The sequence below is a fragment of the Syngnathoides biaculeatus genome, chromosome 10 (genome assembly GCF_019802595.1).
Source record: "Syngnathoides biaculeatus isolate LvHL_M chromosome 10, ASM1980259v1, whole genome shotgun sequence".
NCBI classification, from domain to species: domain Eukaryota; kingdom Metazoa; phylum Chordata; class Actinopteri; order Syngnathiformes; family Syngnathidae; genus Syngnathoides; species Syngnathoides biaculeatus.
Window position 1 is genome coordinate 30,275,171 of NC_084649.1, and position 20,011 is coordinate 30,295,181.

General features: G+C 43.0%; 1 protein-coding gene across 1 annotated transcript; it reads left to right on the plus strand.

The window, feature by feature from the left end:
* Nucleotides 1-3,589: 3,589 nt before the first annotated feature.
* Nucleotides 3,590-16,849, plus strand: tp53rk (TP53 regulating kinase). Its single transcript, XM_061831963.1, has 2 exons — nt 3,590-3,947; nt 16,221-16,849. Exons 1-2 carry the CDS (start codon nt 3,734-3,736, stop codon nt 16,709-16,711), a joined length of 705 nt encoding a protein of 234 aa, XP_061687947.1. The 5' UTR covers nt 3,590-3,733; the 3' UTR covers nt 16,712-16,849.
* Nucleotides 16,850-20,011: the final 3,162 nt, after the last annotated feature.

Below are 20,011 nucleotides of genomic sequence, written 5' to 3' on the forward strand. Positions count from 1 at the left end.
TGGCGCTGATTTTTTTTGTGCCCACGGGCTGCTGGTGGATGTTAAGAGGGGCCGTCTGGTGGATGCACTGACTTTTTCCACGGTCGCCTGCGTCCGCAATGAGGCCACTTATGGTGGTCTCTCCAGTTCGCTATCGGACGGCACCAAGTACCAACTCCTCCTTGGTGAGTTCCCTGGCTTGACACGGCCCACTTTCTCCTCTGCCACGACTAAACATGGGGTCGAGCACCACATTGAGACCAAAGGCCCCCCGATTCACGCGAGGGCCCGACGGCTTGATCCCGAGAAGCTAGCAGTCGCTAAGTCCGAGTTTGCCAACATGGAGCGTCTGGGCATCGTCCGCCGCTCGGATAGCCCGTGGGCCTCGCCACTACACATCGTCCCTAAACCGAGTGGTGGGTGGCGACCGTGTGGTGACTACCGCCGCCTTAACGACGCCCGACCGCTACCCTGTTCCACACATTCAGGATTTCTCAGCCCACCTGGCAGGCAAAATCTTGTTCTCCAAGGTCGACCTGGTGCGCGGGTATCACCAGGTTCCCGTGCACCCCTCAGACGTTCCCAAGACAGCTGTAATCACTCCGTTTGGACTGTTTGAGTTTCTGAGGATGCCGTTTGGTCTTAAAAACGCGGCACAATCTTTCCAGCGTTTAATGGATTCTGTGCTCAGGGACTTGCCATTGGTGTTCGTCTATTTGGATGACATCCTCGTCGCCAGCTCCTCGGAGGATGAACATCTGATGCACCTCCGCGACCTCTTCGCAAGACTTGAGCAGCATGGCCTGATCATCAACCCGGCGAAGTGTGTTTTCGGGGTGCCCTCTATCCAGTTCCTCGGGCACCTCATAGACAAGAACGGCGCCGCCCCTCTTCCGGCAAAGGTGGAGGCCGTCTCCGCTTTTCCCCGACCTCGCTCGGCTCGGGGCCTCCGGGAGTTCCTGGGGATGTTGACTTTCTACCACCGGTTCATCCGCCGGGCGGCCCACATCATGCGCCCGCTCTATGAGGCTCTTAAAGACAAGGCCCCCAACCGGGATGTTGAATGGACGGCCGAGAGGATGGAAGCCTTCGAGGCTACGAAGGCCGCACTGAGTCGTGCCGCTATGCTGGCCCACCCGACCCACGGGGCCCCTGTCGCTCTCACTACGGATGCATCGGACTACGCTGTTGGAGCCGTATTCGAACAGTGGGTCGGCGGCGCCTGGCAACCGCTTGCCTTTTTCAGCCGTCAGCTGGTCCCCAGGGAGGGCAAATACAGCACGTTCGATAGAGAGCTCCTCGGCCTCTGGCTGGCGATCCGCCACTTCCGCTCCCTATTGGAAGGCCGTGAGTTCACGGCATATGTGGACCATAAACCCCTCATTTTCGCCATGTCCAAGGTGGCCGAGCCGTGGTCCGCCCGCCAGCAACGCCAACTGTCGTTCATCTCTGAGTACACTACGGACATCCAACACATCGCCGGCAAATCCAATGTGGTCGCGGACTGCCTCTCCAGGGCGATCGTTGGCACTGTGCATCTGGGTCTCGACTACTCCCGCATGAGCGCAGACCAGGCCTCGGACCACGGGGTGCAGGCCCTCAACACTTCTGACACGGGTTTGCGCCTGGAGGAAGTCGCGGTTGGTAACTCGGGCGTCAGGTTGCTGTGCGACCTCTCAGCTGACCAGCCTCGGCCGCTGGTCCCTGCAAACTGGCGAAGAGCTGTTTTCGAGGCGGTCCACAACCTCTCCCACCCCGGAAGGAAACAGTCCGTGAGGCTGGTGGCCCAGAAGTTCGTGTGGCGCGGTCTCAAGAAAGATGTGCAGGCCTGGGTCGACTCGTGCGTGGCCTGTCAGCGGGCTAAGGTGCATCGCCACACAAAAGCCCCCTTGGAGCCCTTCGCTGTCCCCGAGAGGAGGTTTGACCACGTCAACGTCGACTTGGTAGGTCCACTTCCTCCCTCACACGGATTCACCTACTTGCTCACCATGGTGGACAGGACGACCCGCTGGCCCGAAGCCGTTCCCCTCTCCTCGACAACGTCGTCAGACGTGGCCCGGGCGTTCATCGGCACGTGGGTTGCATGCTTCGGGACACCGTGCGACCTTTCCTCAGATCGTGGCCCTCAGTTTACCTCTGAACTCTGGAACGCAGTCGCTGAGAGTTTGGGGGTCAAGCTGCACCGCACTACCACCTATCACCCACAGGCGAACGGTCTTTGCGAGCAGTTCCACCGCTCCATGAAAGCAGCCCTGCGTGCCGGCTTGACGGACGGCAACTGGTTGGATAAGCTCCCGTGGGTCATGCTCGGCCTCAGGTGCGCCCCCAAGGAGGACCTGTTGTCCTCATCCGCCGAACTCGTCTACGGCCAGCCACTGCGGGTCCCCGGCGAATTCATCCCGGACGCCACAGCACCCTGGTCCGCAGCCAGGCAACGGTCCTCCCTGCTGGAGGCCGCAAAAGGGTTTGCGCCGGTTCCCACGTCGCAACATGGCACTCCAGCTGCCCGGCTGCCCCGTCACCTGCGCTCTGCGGATTTTGTGTTTGTTCGTCATGACGCCCACCGTGGACCTCTCCGCCCCCCATACGACGGGCCGTTCAGGGTCCTGGAGCACGGGGATAAGAGCCTGCTCGTGGACATTGGCGGCAGACCCGAGACTGTTTCCGTGGACAGGGTCAAACCCGCGCACCTGGACATTGCCCAGCCTTTGGGGTTGGCCCTCCCCCCGCGCCGGGGTCGTCCCCCTTTGCCCTGTGCCCCTGCGCCTGCCGGGGTACCCTTGACCCTGCCTGAGCCCTTGTCCCGTGACTCAATGGACAGTGCGGCCCCGCCCCCCTCAGCCCCTACAGTGCACACCCGCCGAGGCCGGGTCATCATCCCTCCACGGCACAAGGATTTTGACTATGGGTGAATTCTGGGGGGGCTTGTGTGGTGTTTACATAGTTCACCCGCGGGACCTCGAGTTTGGGTGCGGGGTTCCGCACGGACTGTTTTTGTTGTTGCGCTTCCGGAGAAAAGGTTAAGAGAGTTCCCGCCATTATGCGAGTAGTGTTTTGATGTCGAACAATAAAGCAAGTTCTGTTCCTGTGTCCGACACTCCACCTCCGACTCCTTTTCTCCGGCGCTACATTCACATGAATAATCTCTGTCGTATTCTGAATCACCATATTTTCAAATTTTGAGAAGCGGCCCTCCAAGACATTAATGGCTTTTAATATGTTGGCATTTGAAACAACAGCTTCTTTTTGTTGCTTCAGTCCGCATCTTCTTTGGGTTAGGTGCGCATTAATTTGGGGGAGAGACAATGGTCACCATATCCATCACCAGTCAGACCTTTTTCTTCAACTCTTTTTTTGGCCATTTTCATTACTGCTTCCCGATCAAGTTTTGTTTGTGGTTTAGCTACAAGTCAACAGCCTCTGAAACCAAATGAGGAAAAAAAAACGCCATCATCTGAGTCTTCCCTTGAAAATAGCCCCACTCACCGTGCACATTAAGATATCGTCTGTCACTGTCGAAAGGAAAACATCGCCCGAGTCCATATCAATGGTGTTTAAAGACCGGAACTCATAAAAAATACACGAATTAAAACAAGAAGAAGAAGAAACATTCACTGATCGCTATCTTGTCCGACCCTTGGGGCGTTTAACACATCCGAGCGGCTTTGCTGTTAAATGACGTCATCGACAGGCGACGAAATCCATTTAACCAAAAGCGAAGAAGAAACCCTGAGATATACAGCATAAGACATCGATGGACGCTATGGCGGTATCTGATTTTCTTGCAAAAATGGAGCTATTAAAGCAAGGTGCAGAAGCCAAAATATACCGAACTATCTTTATGGGAAAGCCGACTGTTGTGAAAGAAAGGTTCCAAAAACGTTACAGACACCCTCAGTTGGACGAAAAACTAACACGCCGTCGGACAGTGCAAGAGGTTCGTTCTATTCTGCGTTGTCGAAGAGCAGGCAAGTACAGTACAGACACCGCACGTGTACTTCACAGATAGACATATTCACAGACTTCGGGTGTAAACAAAATCAATGTTAACATTTAAACCTCATTGTTTGCACTTGTCACCATGACCATGTATCAATGTTAAAGATGTATTTACTAAATATAAGAACAGTAGGATAAAGTGGCGGGCACAGTGGTGTAACACTGTTCTGGGGACTGGGGTTCAAATCCCGCCCCGCCTGTGTGGAGTTCGTATGTTCGCCCCGTGCCTGCGTGGGAATTTCTCGTTTCACTCCGGTTTTCTTCCCACATCCCAAACACACGAATTAATTGGACACTCTAAATTGCCCTTAGGTGTGATTGTGAATGCGACTGTGGTCTGTCTCTATGTCTGTCTCTTATGACCAAAAAGTTCCATTTTGGTCTCATCTGACCACAAAACCTTCTCCCATGACTTCTCTGTATCATCCAAATGGTCATTGGCAAACTTAAGACGGGCCTTGACTTATGCTGGTTTAAACAGGGGAACCTTCCGTGCCACACATGATTTCAAACCATGACGTCTTAGTGTATTACCAAGAGTCACCTTGGAAATGGTGGTCCCAGGTCTTTTCAGGTCATTGACCAAGTCCTGTTGCGTAGTCCTGGGCTGATTCCTCACCTTTCTAAGGATCATTGAGACCCCACGAGGTTTATATCTTGCACGGGGCTCCACTCTGATTGAGTTTGACCATCATGTTTAGATTCTTCCATTTTCTAATGATTGCTCCAACGTCGTGTGGAGTTGCACAATTTTGTCTCTGGTGTCTTTGGACAGTTCTTTGGTCTTGGCCATGTTACAAGATTGAGTCTTACTGATTGTATGGGGTGGACATGTGTCTTTCTGCAACTAACAACCTCACACAGGTGCATCTGATTCAGGATAATACATGGAGTGGAGGTGGACTTTTAAAGGCGGACTAACAGGTCTCTGAGGGTCGTAATTCTAACTGATGGACAGGTGTTCAAATATTTATTTGCAGCTGTATCACACAAATCATTAAAAAAAAAAAATCATACATTGTGATTTCTTTTTTTTTTTTTTTTTTTTAGATTATCTCTCTCACAGTGGACATGCACCGACGATGAAAATTTCAGACCGCTCCATAATTTCTAAGTAGGAGAACTTGCAATATAGCAGGGTGTTCAAATACTTATTTTCTTCACTGTAGTTAGCTTTGGTGCATCACTGTCAAACTCATCATTGATGAATTGGTCCAGTTCTGGTGCTTCCTGCATCCATGAGTGATCCCATCTTACTCCCGCAGCATGTCATCCTCTGTGAGGAAACATTTTTTGAATCCTAAGAGTCTTGGTTCCCTTTATTTCTCATTATTGTCAGCACTTTGAGGGGAAGGTCCAGTGCAGCCTCTTGTCCCCGTTCAGCTACAACCTGGAGCTGCTCTCAAAGCATCAGGTCGAGATGAAAATAAAAGCTCAAACTACGTAGAAATGAGCGTAATGGACACTTCTAAAAAATGTGAGCATGTTAATTGTGTGTGTGATCCCATTTTTTTTTTTAAATGATTGTACGATCATACTACGTAGTTTCAGCTCACGTTTTGCTTCCGGTATGGCGACGTCATTGGCAGATTTCTTTTAAAAGCGGCTGGACAACTAGCCCTTGTAGTCGACATCTTTTGTTTTTGTTTAAGTTGAAACAAACTCAGGGGGAGTCGTTTCTTAGGTTTGGTAGAGTCGTAACAAATATGCTATGCTAACAATCGTAAAATGCAAAGTTCCCCCCAGGAAGTCAGAGTTCAGGTTGGTACCGCACAATACCGTAATATATATAAATCTGTAACATAAGACATCGAATATCATATGAAATTCAAATGTATACCTTTTTTTTTTTTACCACTGTATGTAGCTGTTTACGACTATGCAATACAAATGTTGTTGCTGTTGACATTATGTTTTACAAGTTCAAAGAAGTAATAATTTGTTCCCCTACGTCCAACAAATTAGCTCTGACAAAGGCTCCCTTTACCTTTTGACACTATAACCCATAGATTTTTATTGGGAAAGAAGCTAGTTTTTCTTTTTCCTTCTCCGTTAAGGTTTCAGGGTCTTTGCCAGATAAGTCTGTCAAAATTGAGATAATCTTTAATTCTTCTGCTTTTTTCACTTAAACAGCCTGAGCACCACTCTTTCATAGACATTTTCCCATTTTAGAAGTTCTCCATTCAATCCAAAGGTATTTTTTTAATGCTTTTAACCAGTAAAACATGATCTGTTTTCTAACTCGACCTGCAGTCAGGTATTACCAGGGACCTTGCCCCCACGCTACGTCGGGGTACTCACAAGTCAGGGTACTTGCATTTCGGGTTATGTGCACGTTGGAGTAGAGGCCGGTCAGGGAACGCAAAGGTCTCCCGGTCTGCTAACACCCACTGGGCTTTAGGTTGTGCCCCACACGGTCTGCGCCACGTTGGGATACTTGCATTTAGGGGGACTTATAGGACTGGGAGCAGGTGCATCAACGCGAAGGCTGCAAATCGCCCTTAAGCCTCATGTTACGCACAGCACTGGCCGTGGCACGTTAAGGTACGTGCATTGCAGAGTACTTGGTAGTTGGGGTATCAGCGCAGCAAAGTAAGGGCCGCAAAGGGCCCCCGGGCCGTAGGTTGCACAACCACAGCCTGGACCACGTCACAGTACAGGCATGTCAGGGCACATGCACGTCGGAGTACAGGTGTTGAGAAGCAAGGGCCACAAATCAGAATGGATGAGGCCATTCAGATGTAAAATGGGCTTCTTCAATCCCGGCCGTCTGTATAGGTTGCATGTTCTCCCCGTGCCTGAATGGGTTTTTTCCCCCGGACTCCAGTTTCTTCCCACATCTCAAAAACATGTAACATTAATCGGACAATCTAAATTGCCCCTTGGTGTGATTTTGAGTGTGACTGTTGTCTGTCTCCATGTGCCCTGCGATTGGCTGGCAACCAATTCAGGGTGTAGTCTGCCTCCAGCCCAATGACAATTGCGATAAGCAGCTAAGGAAATGGATGGATGGATGCAGGTACCCATGTAACATCTAAACACCCACTCCAAGCAGGAGAGAAAAGTGTAGTGCGGGGATTGGCCCATAAAAACAGTAGTACAGTAGTCCGGATTAATAAATACTATGAAGATGCACACAAAAGCAATGAGAAAAGAAGGTAAAAAAAAAAAGGGGGAAATGAAAAGAGGGAAAGAAATGACCATTAAAAAATCAGTTTTAAAAAAAGAATGAGCATACAGTGGAAGAAAAATCATTGAAAAGTGTCAAAAGTATAAAAATCAGGAGAAAAGATAATTGTTGGGAATGAAAACACTCACAGTTCGGGCAGACATCATCTCTGTTGGCAGCAGATTGGATTTAAATGTAGGGATAGGTTTTTTTTTCAATTTTATTTTATTTTTTTTGCTTAGTTTACTTTACAGCCACTTGAGGGCCCCAGAGACCGTGAACTACTGTAATTTTAAATCCAAATCAGGCAAATGTCGAAGCAGATCCACATTTTCTGTAGATTTCAGTGGAAAGGGTCGTAATTACAAAATTGGGGAACTAGATAGGGAAGTAGATAAGAGTTTAATAACTAGCTGTAGCATAACAAAAGTACTACATTCAGTTTGACAGCAGCAACCTAGTAAAAAAGGGAAAATCACACAATTTTGAAGTCGGGAGGCCCTGTAGCTCAGTGGTTAGAGCATGGGCTTGGTAAACCAGGGGTTGTGGGTTCATATCCCACTGGGTCCTCCACTCCCTGAGAAGGGTTGCGTCAAGAAGGGCATCTGGCGTAAAAATTGTGCAAAACATATATGTGCGTTCATCTGAGATGACACGCTGTGGCGTACCCGAAAGGGATAAGCCGAAAGAAACCATCCATACAATTTTGAAGTCGCAGCGCACTTTTTGTTGGGTTTAAGGTATGATTGTTTGTTTGAAGTTTTTGTACATTTGGAGGCCATACTGTTAGTCCGCAACTTTGATAGCTCTCGGTGAAACGGAAAGCTCTTGGGTCTTGGCCATGTTACAAGTTTGAGTCTTACTGATTCTATGGAGTGGACTGGTGTCTTTATGCAGCTAACATCTCACACAGGTGCATCTGATTCAGGATAATACATGGAGTGGAGGTGGACTTTTAAAGGCGGAGTAACAAGGTCTCTGAGGGTCAGAATTCAAGCTGAGGGACAAGTGTTCAAATATTTATTTGCAGCTGTATCACATACATAAATCATTAAAAACTCATACATTGTGGTTTCTGGATTTTTCTTTTTAGATTATCTCTCCCACAGTGGACATGCATCTACGATTAAAGTTTCAGACCCCTCCATGATTTCTAAGTGGGAGAACTTGCAATATACTAGGGTGTTCAAATACTTATTTTCTTCACTGTAACTCTTCAGAACAACAATGCTCTCAACGTTTTGGTGTCAACAAATGGAAAAGTATCCAGTTAAAGCCAAGAAAGCCGTGGAGATTTTGTACCATTTGTTACAACACGTCTTTGCGAGCAATGTTTTTCGAGAATGCTGGCCATAAAAACAAAGAAAATGAACAGATTTTGCTGTGAAAATGACATGAGAGTAGCACTCGCCAAGGTGAAGCAACACATAAATGAACTGGTCCCTCAAAGGCAACAGCAGAAGTCACACTGATTTTCTGGTATGTAATTTGTTGTGAGTTCATGCATTATATTGGTTTTGTTCTGCACGGTTCATTTTGAGCACCAGTAGAAAAACTGTGTCTTGAATTTGAAAAAAAATCATATTTTATTTTACACTAAAATAAGGTTCGGTGAATGCGCATTGGAAACTGGTGGGGTTATGTAGCTCTAACAAGGTTAAGAATCATTGCTCTAGGATTTTGCAAAAGTACGAAAAATTTTAAATTTTGCCCTTTTACCTTCAAAAGGTCATAGGTCACTTCCTGTTGGAGCTACAATATCGCGTGCTGACTTTTTTTGTGCGGTTGGTTCCACTCTGTATGCATACAAAATTTCAGGCCTGTAGCGCACAGGAGTGGAAGTATGCTTTGATGTACTTTGGCCTGTTCTAGAGGGCACTGTGGAGCCAAATTTTGAAAATAGCACACAAAAACTTGAAAATATTAAAATTTTTCGCTTGGCCCTACATGCCTGCGAAATTTAAAATTTCGTGCATGTTAAGAGCCTCAAAAACAACTACGAATTCCCAATAAAATAATAATAAGAATGACGATTTTTCTTTGTGTAAAAACAATAGGGAACCAACGGTCGCTCACTAGCGGTTGCTGCTCGGTCCCTTAATTGTTACTTAATTTTCATTATTATGCAATGCGGGGAAATTAAGTTTCCAATAACTGGAACGCGTGACAGGTTTTAAATCAAAAGAGATATTAATCAATATCCTTATCGCTTTATGATCAGTTAAATGTGTTGGGGATATACAAACTGTCATACTATTGATGTCTACATGCGGTGAAATTCTTCAGTATTCTTTACGAGACTGCTGTGGTTCTGATATATTACTAACAAGTTGAATAGTTTACTATTTGGGTTCTTCATTTTCCAGCCATCAAATGAAATTTTCCCGAAAAGTCACTAAAAATGAGTCTACTCTAATTAACTGAGACGGTGGAAATCTGTCTAAAGATGAATCTCCAATCCACTCCAAGAGTCATATGCATTTGTCAATTGAATCAGCCATTTGGACAGAATGCGATTAATGGTTAACAGCAATGTTTCATTTTCAATTTTGGTGTTGTAACCATGTATGTTTGAAATAATAAATGGTGAATCGTTGTATTCGATAGCTGGCACCATTTGGATCAAATTCTGTGATCAAAAACTTTTCTTTAACAGTATCATTCAGTCACTGTGATTTGACGAGCGATGATAGCACGCCATCAGGCTCGCAAATCTGCACGAAAAATCATGCGCATAAAATTTGTTACGGGTAGAAAAAATTGTATAGTCGCTTATTTTGTGTAGTTTTGACATGAATTTATGTGTCTATTTCATTACTTTAACTTGACAAGTCTGCTCCTAAACAATCAGTATTCACCCAGAAACAGGAAATGCAAGCTAACAGTACTAAGCATGTTTGGAAGTTACAGGGCCTGCGCTTCTCACTCGCCAATTCGCCATATGCGAACACATACTAAGTCTGGCGAGTAAAGTTTTAAAATGCTGAAAAAAAAATGGCGAACATGTAAATTGGCTGTTTATCCTAGCATACGATTCTGTACTGTTATAGACTTATGTACAGTATATTACAATAATACGTATTTGATTCCTGGCTTTAGCGTGACCAAAGTTTTGCCGGAAGCTATACCAGAAGTTGAGCGAATAATTTTTTACATTGGAGACAACTGCATCTGGGGTCCGCGTCAAACCCACGCTTTCTGTCCATCGGTTCATGCTGCGGAAAATTTATAAACCTTTGGTATTATCTTTCGAAAAACAAAGGATGGCAGTGGTATAAGTGCAGCTTGTCAGCTGCCAACTTTGACGGATGCGCATTATGCGGGAAAGACGCCCAACACAACTTTGTCTGCTGTCGGAAAATCTAGTCTCCGTGCAGGGCAAAGGTAAAAGATTCGCCAGAATGGTTTTCTAAATTCAAGTGGCTCAAATTGAAAAAAAAATTTCTGCCAATGGTGTATTGACAGTGGAAGAAAAAATGTTCTGACACGCTGAAAATCATCAGTGATGCCGAATTTGAATTACTTCGTGAAGCATCAGCAGACAGCTGACCACAAGTTTGCTGCAACTGCAAAGACGTAGTTGACGTAGAACGTGGCTTCAGCAGGCATAACATTGTAAAGATGTCCTTAAGGAAGTGTCTCAAAACAGAAAGTATAAATGAACTGTTAATCGTTAAAATTGAAGGCTCTGGAGAAGAATTGTTTGATTTTGATATAAGTTTCTGTAAATGGGTGAGCAGTAAAAGAGAAGAATCTTTATGGCAGGAATCATGCAACAACTTAGTTGAACAGTGATGTTATTTTCTACAGTCGGGAGTCTAGAAGAGGATTGAGAAACTTTTATTTTTATGACACACATCTGTCATTCCGAATGTTTATTACATACAGTTACCAATAAAAATATAATTCCTTATCAGATTTATGTCTGAAAGCTATCTGTATGCATGTAGCATGAAGAACGAGAAAGAGTATTAGTCAGTCAGTTAGACAGAGTAATAATTATGATTATAGAAAAGTAGCTAATGAAAATTTATTTTGGCTAAAAAAATGGCTAATGATGAAAAAAGGCTAGCCATAGTTATGCCAAAATCGCATGTTCAGAGCTTCTTCATGTACGGCAAGTGCATTTACGTTGAAAGTCAACATCACGAGTTATGTCAAAGGAAATTCAGTTATACTGAAAACATTTCTGGGATAAAATACAGGTAATGTTTCAGTATCTAACTATTATAAGTGTTAGATTGTGATTTATTTTGACTTGATCTAAGTTCTAAAGTTAGATTAGTCTGTCCATATATCTAAATGTGAGCAGTCTTTTTCCCCATGGTACGCGTTAGTTGAAAACGTTTCCCCTCTACATGCTTTAGGATGATATAGATCTACTGGTAGCTTTCATCAATGGATTGACAATAGATACCGCCGTAAATTACACTAGATTATAACAATACATCACGATTGCCGACAGGAATGTTTGTTGCAATGTATCGCCAGTTTGTTGCCACTAATGCCGATTATGTTGAACTAAACTTTCAGCATTTTCAAAACATTGCGTGTATAGACTTCTTCTTTTCCTTTCGGCTTGTCCCATTAGACTGTTCGTGTTTATTGCTTGACAGGCCGGTGCATTTAACTTTTATTCAGATAAAGTTTGTCAGATGAAGGATTTTTATTGATTATTTATTTATCTATTTTTTATTTATTTTAAATAGTTTTATATCATGTTCTACTAATATAGTTGAAATTGAAAATGATAATTTATACGTTTGAAATGAAAGGATTAGAAATGAGCTCATTAGAGGGACAGCCAAAGTTGGATGTTTTGTAGACAAGGTTTGAGAGAGCAGATTTCGATGGTTTGGACATGTCCAGAGACGAGAGAGTGAGTATATTCGTAGAAGGGTGCTGAGGATGGAGCTGCCAGGCAAAAGAGCGAGAGAAGGTTGATGGATGTGGTGTGGGAAGACATGAGGGCACTTGGGGCAAAACTGCACAGTCGAGCACAAAAAATCACGCTCATAGAATTTGTTACGAGTAGATACATAGACATTCTCAGCACACATGAAAACCAATCCAGCACAGTGAACCACAGCCTGACTCTTTTTCTCTCTTTATCTGTATCTTATTTTGAAGGCATGTTTAAACGTCATTATAGCGACCAGTCAGAGCGACGGTTCGGGATGTGATCGCTAACAGAGTGGCAGAGGCAGAGGAGAGGAGATGGTTCAAACTGACCAATTTATTTAATCTGTTGAAAAATGTTTAATAATTTAAAAAAAACTGTTGTATACATATGTATAGATAAAAGAAAGAAATGTGGAATTGCTGGTTCTTTTTTTTTTCTTTTCCAACACGGAAGCACACGTCTCCTGCTAGTTTACCTGACTCCGTCCCCCTTTGGCTCTTAAGGGGGTGAACTCATGATTACAAACACCGTCTACCCACACAATCTGGACAACGTAGAGCAGAGAGACATGCTGCTTGTGTTTTGTCACGATAATAATGGTAAAATTAAAAAAAAAAAGTGCTGTTACTTTAATGAATTTCGTGAATTATGTGAATAATAAAAGATAAAGTGGTGAAACTGGATGAGATTTTCTCTTTTTTTGTGTAAAAAAAAAAAAAAAAAAAGGTCTGGTCTGAAGGCAAAGTAGAAAGTACAGGATGAGATAGTGTACAATGTTAAAATTCCACCTTGGCACAGCCTAATCGAGGATAAAAGCACAGACAATACAGTGCTCAAAAAGCGAATTCTGTCTTGTAAATATAGGAGGCAACATAATATTAACCTTAAAACTGTTTGGCAGCATCATTCATCTTTCAACATGCATTGCTCAAGATATTCTAGGATATAAACACAGGCAGTTTCAGTATCCAACTATAATAAATATGAAATTGTGGTTTACTTTGACTGGATCTAAGTTTTAACATTAGACTAGTCTGTCCATATGTCTAAATGCGAATGGTCATTTTCTCCCGTGGTACCGCATTATCTTGAAGTTGAAAACTTTTCCCCTTTCCATGCTTTAGGAAAGAGATAGATCATCTACTGCTAGCTTTCATCAATGGATTGACATTAGATACCGCCGTAAATTACACTAGATTATAAATGCATCATGATGAGATAAAATGATTTGATTATCTGAATATTTAGTTTTGAAATTGAATGTCTAATGACCTCTTTAAAAATGTCTGTCTCAGTGCAATGTCAATAAATTATGATTGTGGTCTTGGGTAACAACTACATGCTCGAGTATAACAACTCAGTAAGTTATTTTAAGGTTTTGAGATGCCATCCCTAATCATACCCGCAACTTTATCTGCGGGTATGACTGACCACACCCATACATTTTTCAAATGTCAACAACTGCAGTACTGTTATGTTCAGTGATTTTGAGTTCAAGGAGTTGATGGCACTGGGGAAAAAGCTGTCTTTGAATCTGGTTGTCCGTGTTTTGTGCGACCTATATCACCTGCCAGAGGGCAGCAAGTCAGGTGGTGACCAGGATGTGAGAGTCCTTTACAATATTAGTGGCTCTGCTGTGATAGCGGTAGTTGGCAATGTCGTCTAAGGAGGGCCACGCGGAGTACACAGCTTCACGGAAATAAAACGTTATCCAGAGGGAAATCGTTCACAAGAGTGTTTGAATTACGAAAGCCGCTGCAAAGATTTCTCTCAGAAAAGATGTCGCCACCAGCACATTCATTCTCCCAGCTGGTGTCGGGGGAAATGGCGGTCCACGCGCATCAACGCTTTGAGAACCCCTGACTTACGTACTTTATTAAGTTATTACGACGCGGATCTTTTGTTACGTTCTGAAAGAAGAATTAGGTCGTTGTATATGGATTTCTAGAATGTTCCTATAAGGACGAGGATGGCTGTCGACTGAGCTTTCGGTCAAGTACACATGTACATGGACGCCACACTGCCTTCTGTCTTCCGTCAATTTCCGGAACATTTGCTAGAAATAACACTCGCCTTTTTGGAACATAAGACTATGGTGACTATACGTTTGGCTGGTTAGCTCGTCTTACTTAACTGTCTTTGTACTTAAATTTTGTGGTTTTGTTTTGTGTTGTATTATATTGTGTGTGATTAAAAAGTGCTTTGTTATATTTTGCTGGTTTGACCAAGGGGATTTATTCTAAAATTAGTCCCCCCCCCCCCCCAACTATTAGTTTGTTTTTAATAGCTCTATTCACTTACCAGTCATTTGGAACCCACAAAGCTCTTGTCCTTTGCACCTGTGCAATCCATTTTTCATGACGAATCGGGTCTTTTGGAAAAGTGTGAAGAGTTAATTTATCCTCCCGAGTGTTCGAGTAAAATCCAGCAACATAACGAGCTGACATTTTGGCTAACACGCAGAAAAAACGGGTAATTTCTCACTTATACAAGAGGTAAAGACACTCAACACCGCAGCTGGAGATGACTGCAAATACGTCACTTCCGGCTTCTTCTTCAAGCCAAATCCCTTGAGAGATTTTTCGTGGCGGGAGATGGAAAAAAATCAATATATGGCAACATTCAGACGTGGTGTGAACAAACGGATGAGTCCATTCCGGCTAATGTTTTTTTTTCTGTGAACAACATACTAAATTTCATGTTTTAGGTGTCAGTGGCACTTTAAAGGTCAAGTGTCATGCCGATAAACATTCTAAAATAGATATTGTAATAAAATATACATATAATATTATTCACTTCAATGTCTATACGAAAAAATAAATATGAGCGGAGAGTGCGTCATCCATGCGCAAAGTTGTGGAAGTCTCATTCAACATTCAAATGGTTGGCATTTTCTGTGCGTGACATCACACTGGGACATTACACATTGAGAAGACGCTGTGCCACCTGCTATGGGAGACGAACAACAGAGATATTCAGATTTTTCTGACGCTCCTTCTGACAGCTTAAATCTGTCTAACCGAGTGAAGTGACCGGGGCAATATTACTCTTATCGTTTCGAGCTATATTTAGATGATATGCGGATCACGGCCAAACTGCATGTGGCCAAACTACCTCCCCGCCCGATCCACTTCCGTGGCGGCCATGACAGCAACAACAGCGGCCGTGAGCGACGATGACACCCCGGCCAAACCGCCTCCCGGTCCGATCCACCTCCGTGGCAGTGATAAACACCGCCGCCCACAAGCGGCAGCGATGCCGCAGCCAAAGCACCTCCCCATCCGATCTACCTCCACGGTGGAGATGAGACACCCTGGCAGCGCCACCTTCGCCGATCACGGCTTCGGCCGAGGTGGTGCATCAATACATTTAGCACCCCTGATTTACGGATTACGTCCCCCCCCCCAACTATTGTTTTTTTTTAGTAGCTCTATACACGCGTACCTGTCATTTGGAAACCACAAAGGTCTCGTCCTTTGCACCTGTGCAATCCTTTTTTCATGGCGAACTGGGTTTTTGGAAAAGTATGAACAGCTAATCCATCCTCCGAAGTGTTCAAGCAATATCCAGCAATACAACAAGCTGGCATTTTGGCTAACACGAAGGAACAAAGAGCTACCTTCCCGCAGGTAAAACTAATAGAAACATACGAGCCCACCTGAGTGCACTACTGCCCTGTACGTCACTTCCTGCTTCTTCTCAAAAACAAATCCCTTGAGAGGATTTTCATGGCGAGAGTTACAAAAAGCCATAAACTTCAAAAAGTTTTGTGGTGGAATAAACGGATGGGTCAATACCGGCTGCCGTTTATTTCATTAATAACACACTTAAAATCATGTATTTCATGACAGTGGACCCTTAAAGAAGGAAAAAAAAATACGAGTGAATGCTCCTCACCGGTAGTTGGTACTACACTGCGGTGATTTGACACTTATATATTTATATTTTAATATATATTTGTTCAAAATTCTTTTTCACTGTGACTATAGTTTACGTCTCAAAAGTACAAATGAACCGGTAAGGACTCGAGTGAATACTTATACTCGTATCAGTCTGAAAAAGTGGTATCGAACATTTGTATGTGGAGTATTCTTCGGTCTTTGCTTTAAAGCCCAATCTGAAAATCACTGTTTATTAAAATCATTTGTCTTTCACATTTTCTCCTCTTAGGCATATCCACCCCTGTAGTCTACTTTGTGGACTACACTTCCCACTGTATATTCTTGGAGGAGATAGCGGGATCTTTGACTGTGCGTGACCACATTGGTTCCCCTCAACAGTCTGGTTCCTACAATCCTGATGTGAAGCTGGAGCACCTGGCTGTGAAGATTGGCAACATCCTGGCCAAAATGCATGATGAGGACATCGTCCATGGTGACTTGACTACCTCCAACATGCTGCTGAGATGTCCACCAGAAGATGGAAAGTCTGACCTAGTCCTCATTGACTTTGGTTTAAGTTACATCTCAGCTCTGCCAGAGGATAAAGGGGTAGATTTGTATGTGCTAGAGAAAGCTTTTCTAAGTAGTCATCCCCACACAGAGGCACTGTTTAAGAAGCTACTGGAGAGCTACATAACCTCATCCAAAAAATCAGCAGTGGTCATTAAAAAGCTTGATGAAATTCGTTTGAGAGGGAGAAAGCGGTCTATGGTGGGATGAAAAGTTTCAAGTCAAAAATATTTCACTGATCAGTATCAGCAGTCATAAAATTGAGTATTTTATAAATTTAATCTGTTGAACAATTTTGACAAGAATTCAATTGTTTGGAATTAATAAATGGCTTGAGGTAACAATGCACTTACTCAGCTGCACCCGCCAAAGGTCCTGTTGATTCAGTCTATTTTTTTTTTTTGGGGGGGGGGACAATTCACATTAGTACAATCAATTTTTTCTACAATTTTTTTACAATTTACACCAGGAGGATCTTATTTAAGGATATTAAACTGTTCACAATTTTTCATTGTCTTAATAGCTTTTTGATTTGAGAGAATGTTATACAAACCATGTACAGCCTAAGCTCAGTGTGCAAAACAGCAAAAGATGAAATCAATGTGAAATATTGCCATCAATATTCCGAGATTATTTATAAATACTTTGTTGGATCTTAATGTACTTACAATCAGTAAGACCAAATAGCATAACTCTCCAATATAACTTAAAAGAATCATCAAAATTGAGCAAAAAAGTCACAGATCTCTGTCCACATTTTTTTTACAATGGGGCAGTGCCAAAATAAATGTTTCAACGTCAAGAGAACAAAAAGTACATGTCAAATCAATATCTACTTTTTATCTTTGAACAATATGATAATTGGAAGGATAGAATTTATGGATCATTTGAAATTAGATTTCTTTAACTTGGTTGGTTATCAAGTAGTGGCCGGGTAAGAGCTAGATTGTTTTTTCAGTCAGTAAAGTTAATATATTTATTCTAGTACGATACAACATATGGAATTGTAATGATATTCCTCTTCAACCAGAGATGGATAAATGTCCATTCTTGCAGACAATATAAATAGCATGCAAACACTTGTGGGTAAAGCTCCAGAAACCTGGGCAAAAACAGCTGGACCGAAAAGGATACGATCTCTGATAAGAACTCCTCATAGGAATACAGAAGACCATCTCTTTTGAATAGTTGAGCCACATGTATAATGTTATTCTTTAACCAATCCTCAATGAAAAGGGATTTGTGTTCAGACAAAATGTCTTTGTTGTTCCAGATGTAATCAGTATGAGGTGAACCATTGTTTGAATAGTAGGAACCATGAGAGGAACGCCTGTTGGTGGAAGGTTGGCAATTTTACAGGTAAACATTGTAATTACAGACCACAAAGAAATCAAATCCACCCAGTTTTTATAGACTATGCAGGGGGATGACATAGCAAATTGCTTTAGGATTTTTGAAAAATTCTTTTAGCCAGTTTATCTTAGAGGTGTTGTTTAAAGTTTTTTTTCACATGGTGTGTTGTATTTTTCCATCAGAAGTTAAGCAGAAGCTTTTCAATCTGAGTAAGACGTTTGTCTTAATACAATGATAAAGAGGCATAAATTAAATGTAAAATTCCTTTTGCCTTTGTAAGTAAAACTACCTCTCAGCGACAGACAAACCCATTGGTTGAACTTTTTTTTCATTTCTTTTCAAGCTTGGTTTGAAAGTAACTGACATTCTTCTTTGTGGATGTTTGGTGACTGTGATACCCAAGTAAACATTGTCTTCCTTAATTGGGATCCTGCAAATTGAGCATTTTGCACAATCCTTAATATTTATGTTCAGGTTTAAGCCCGCAGCTTTGGAGAACTCCAATATTGTATCAATTGTGTAGAAACTTGATTTAATTTCTAAGAAATATTGTGGTGTCATCTACCAACTGTGTGATAGTTATTCCTCTATCTGAATTCTTGATGGCGATCCCATTACTTGTTTAAATATAAGCGAAATTTGAGCCACCATTGAAAACAAGTATGGTGATGCCTGGCACCCTTGTCTAATACCTCCCGATACATTCAATCTTTCAGACATGCCACCCATTAGTTTACCTGAGCTATTACTTTTGTGGTATAAACTTTTGATAGCAGAGATCAAATAGTTTCCAAAGCCAAATTTTTCACTGAAAAATAAACGATATTCAACAAAGTCAAAGGCTTTGCAGAAGTCCAAAAAAGTATCATCTTCCACTATCAATGAATAATCCAGAATATCTAACATGAGTCTGACATTATTCGCAATATGTCTATTATTCATGAAGCCCGATTGGGTTTCATCAATTATGGAGTTCAGTATCCTTTTTAATCTTGTTGCCAATAAATGTGCTAACAATTTGGAGTCATTGTTTAACGTAGAGATCGGTGGCCAATAGATACTTTTCACGTGACGTCATGAGTCACTTGACTTGGTTACCACGCCCACTGGACGGCAAAACTACAATACAACTCGTGTGTTTTAGTGATCTTTTTGTGAATATTGGCATTCTTATAAGCGTCTTACGGCCTTTTCATCATGGTATTTCATTGTGTGGCTCATGGTTGTAAGAACAGACTGAAAAAGGGATCTGATACTTCAGGCATTGTTTACCTTTTTCTGGGCACTCAGCTAATTTACTGTGGTATCCTCCACACTTGTTACATATCTTTACGGAGGTCTTTGGGCTGTCAATATGCCTCCTCGCACCCACAGTGAAACTTTGCTTTCCAGGTTTGCGGTGGATAATGTGAACCTCGTGGCTGTCGCTAGCAATAGCCTTTCGCTGCACTTTTGCTAACACTTGGGAGCAGGCTATGCCGATGACTTTTTTCGAGTGTGCCTTCCGGCCACTGGCTGTGTAACTTTTCCCAAACACTCGGTGAGTTGGTAGCAAAAAGTATACGGTCTCTGACCATCTCATCACTGTTTGATTGGTTATAGTCTTTAAGCAACAGTTCGAGTTCTGTCACAAAGTGCTCAAATAACTCACAGTTACCCTGCGGTTTCTCGTGAAACTTATATCTAGCAAATATGGGGTTTGCTTTCGGAATAAGGTAATCAGATAACTTTTTGTAATAAGTTTTTAGCAACAGCTTCGTCCATGTATTGCTGAAATCCCGTCCTTCGCCGATCCACGGCAGGAGGAAACTCCACTTTTCCTCTTCACCTCTGTTTTTAAGCGGTCCCGTGAAAATGAGTTTGGCGTGTTGCTTGAATCTCCGCTACGCATCTGGTAAATTGGATGAGTTGTTACACTGAACACCTCTTTGTTGTCTTCGTTTGTTTTTTTTTTCTTTCCCGTGAGTCTGTAGTTATACTTCTGTCACTCTGACACCATCTTGCTTTCGTGTTAGTGAATAATGTAGACGTGAGTCCAACCGTACTTTTTAGCGTGGGTGATATTTATGTCACTTCCAGCCCCGCCCCACAACTCTCGCGCTGATGTCGATACAATGCTCTCTACAAATGTGGCTTCTTTCTTTCTTTATTCCTCAC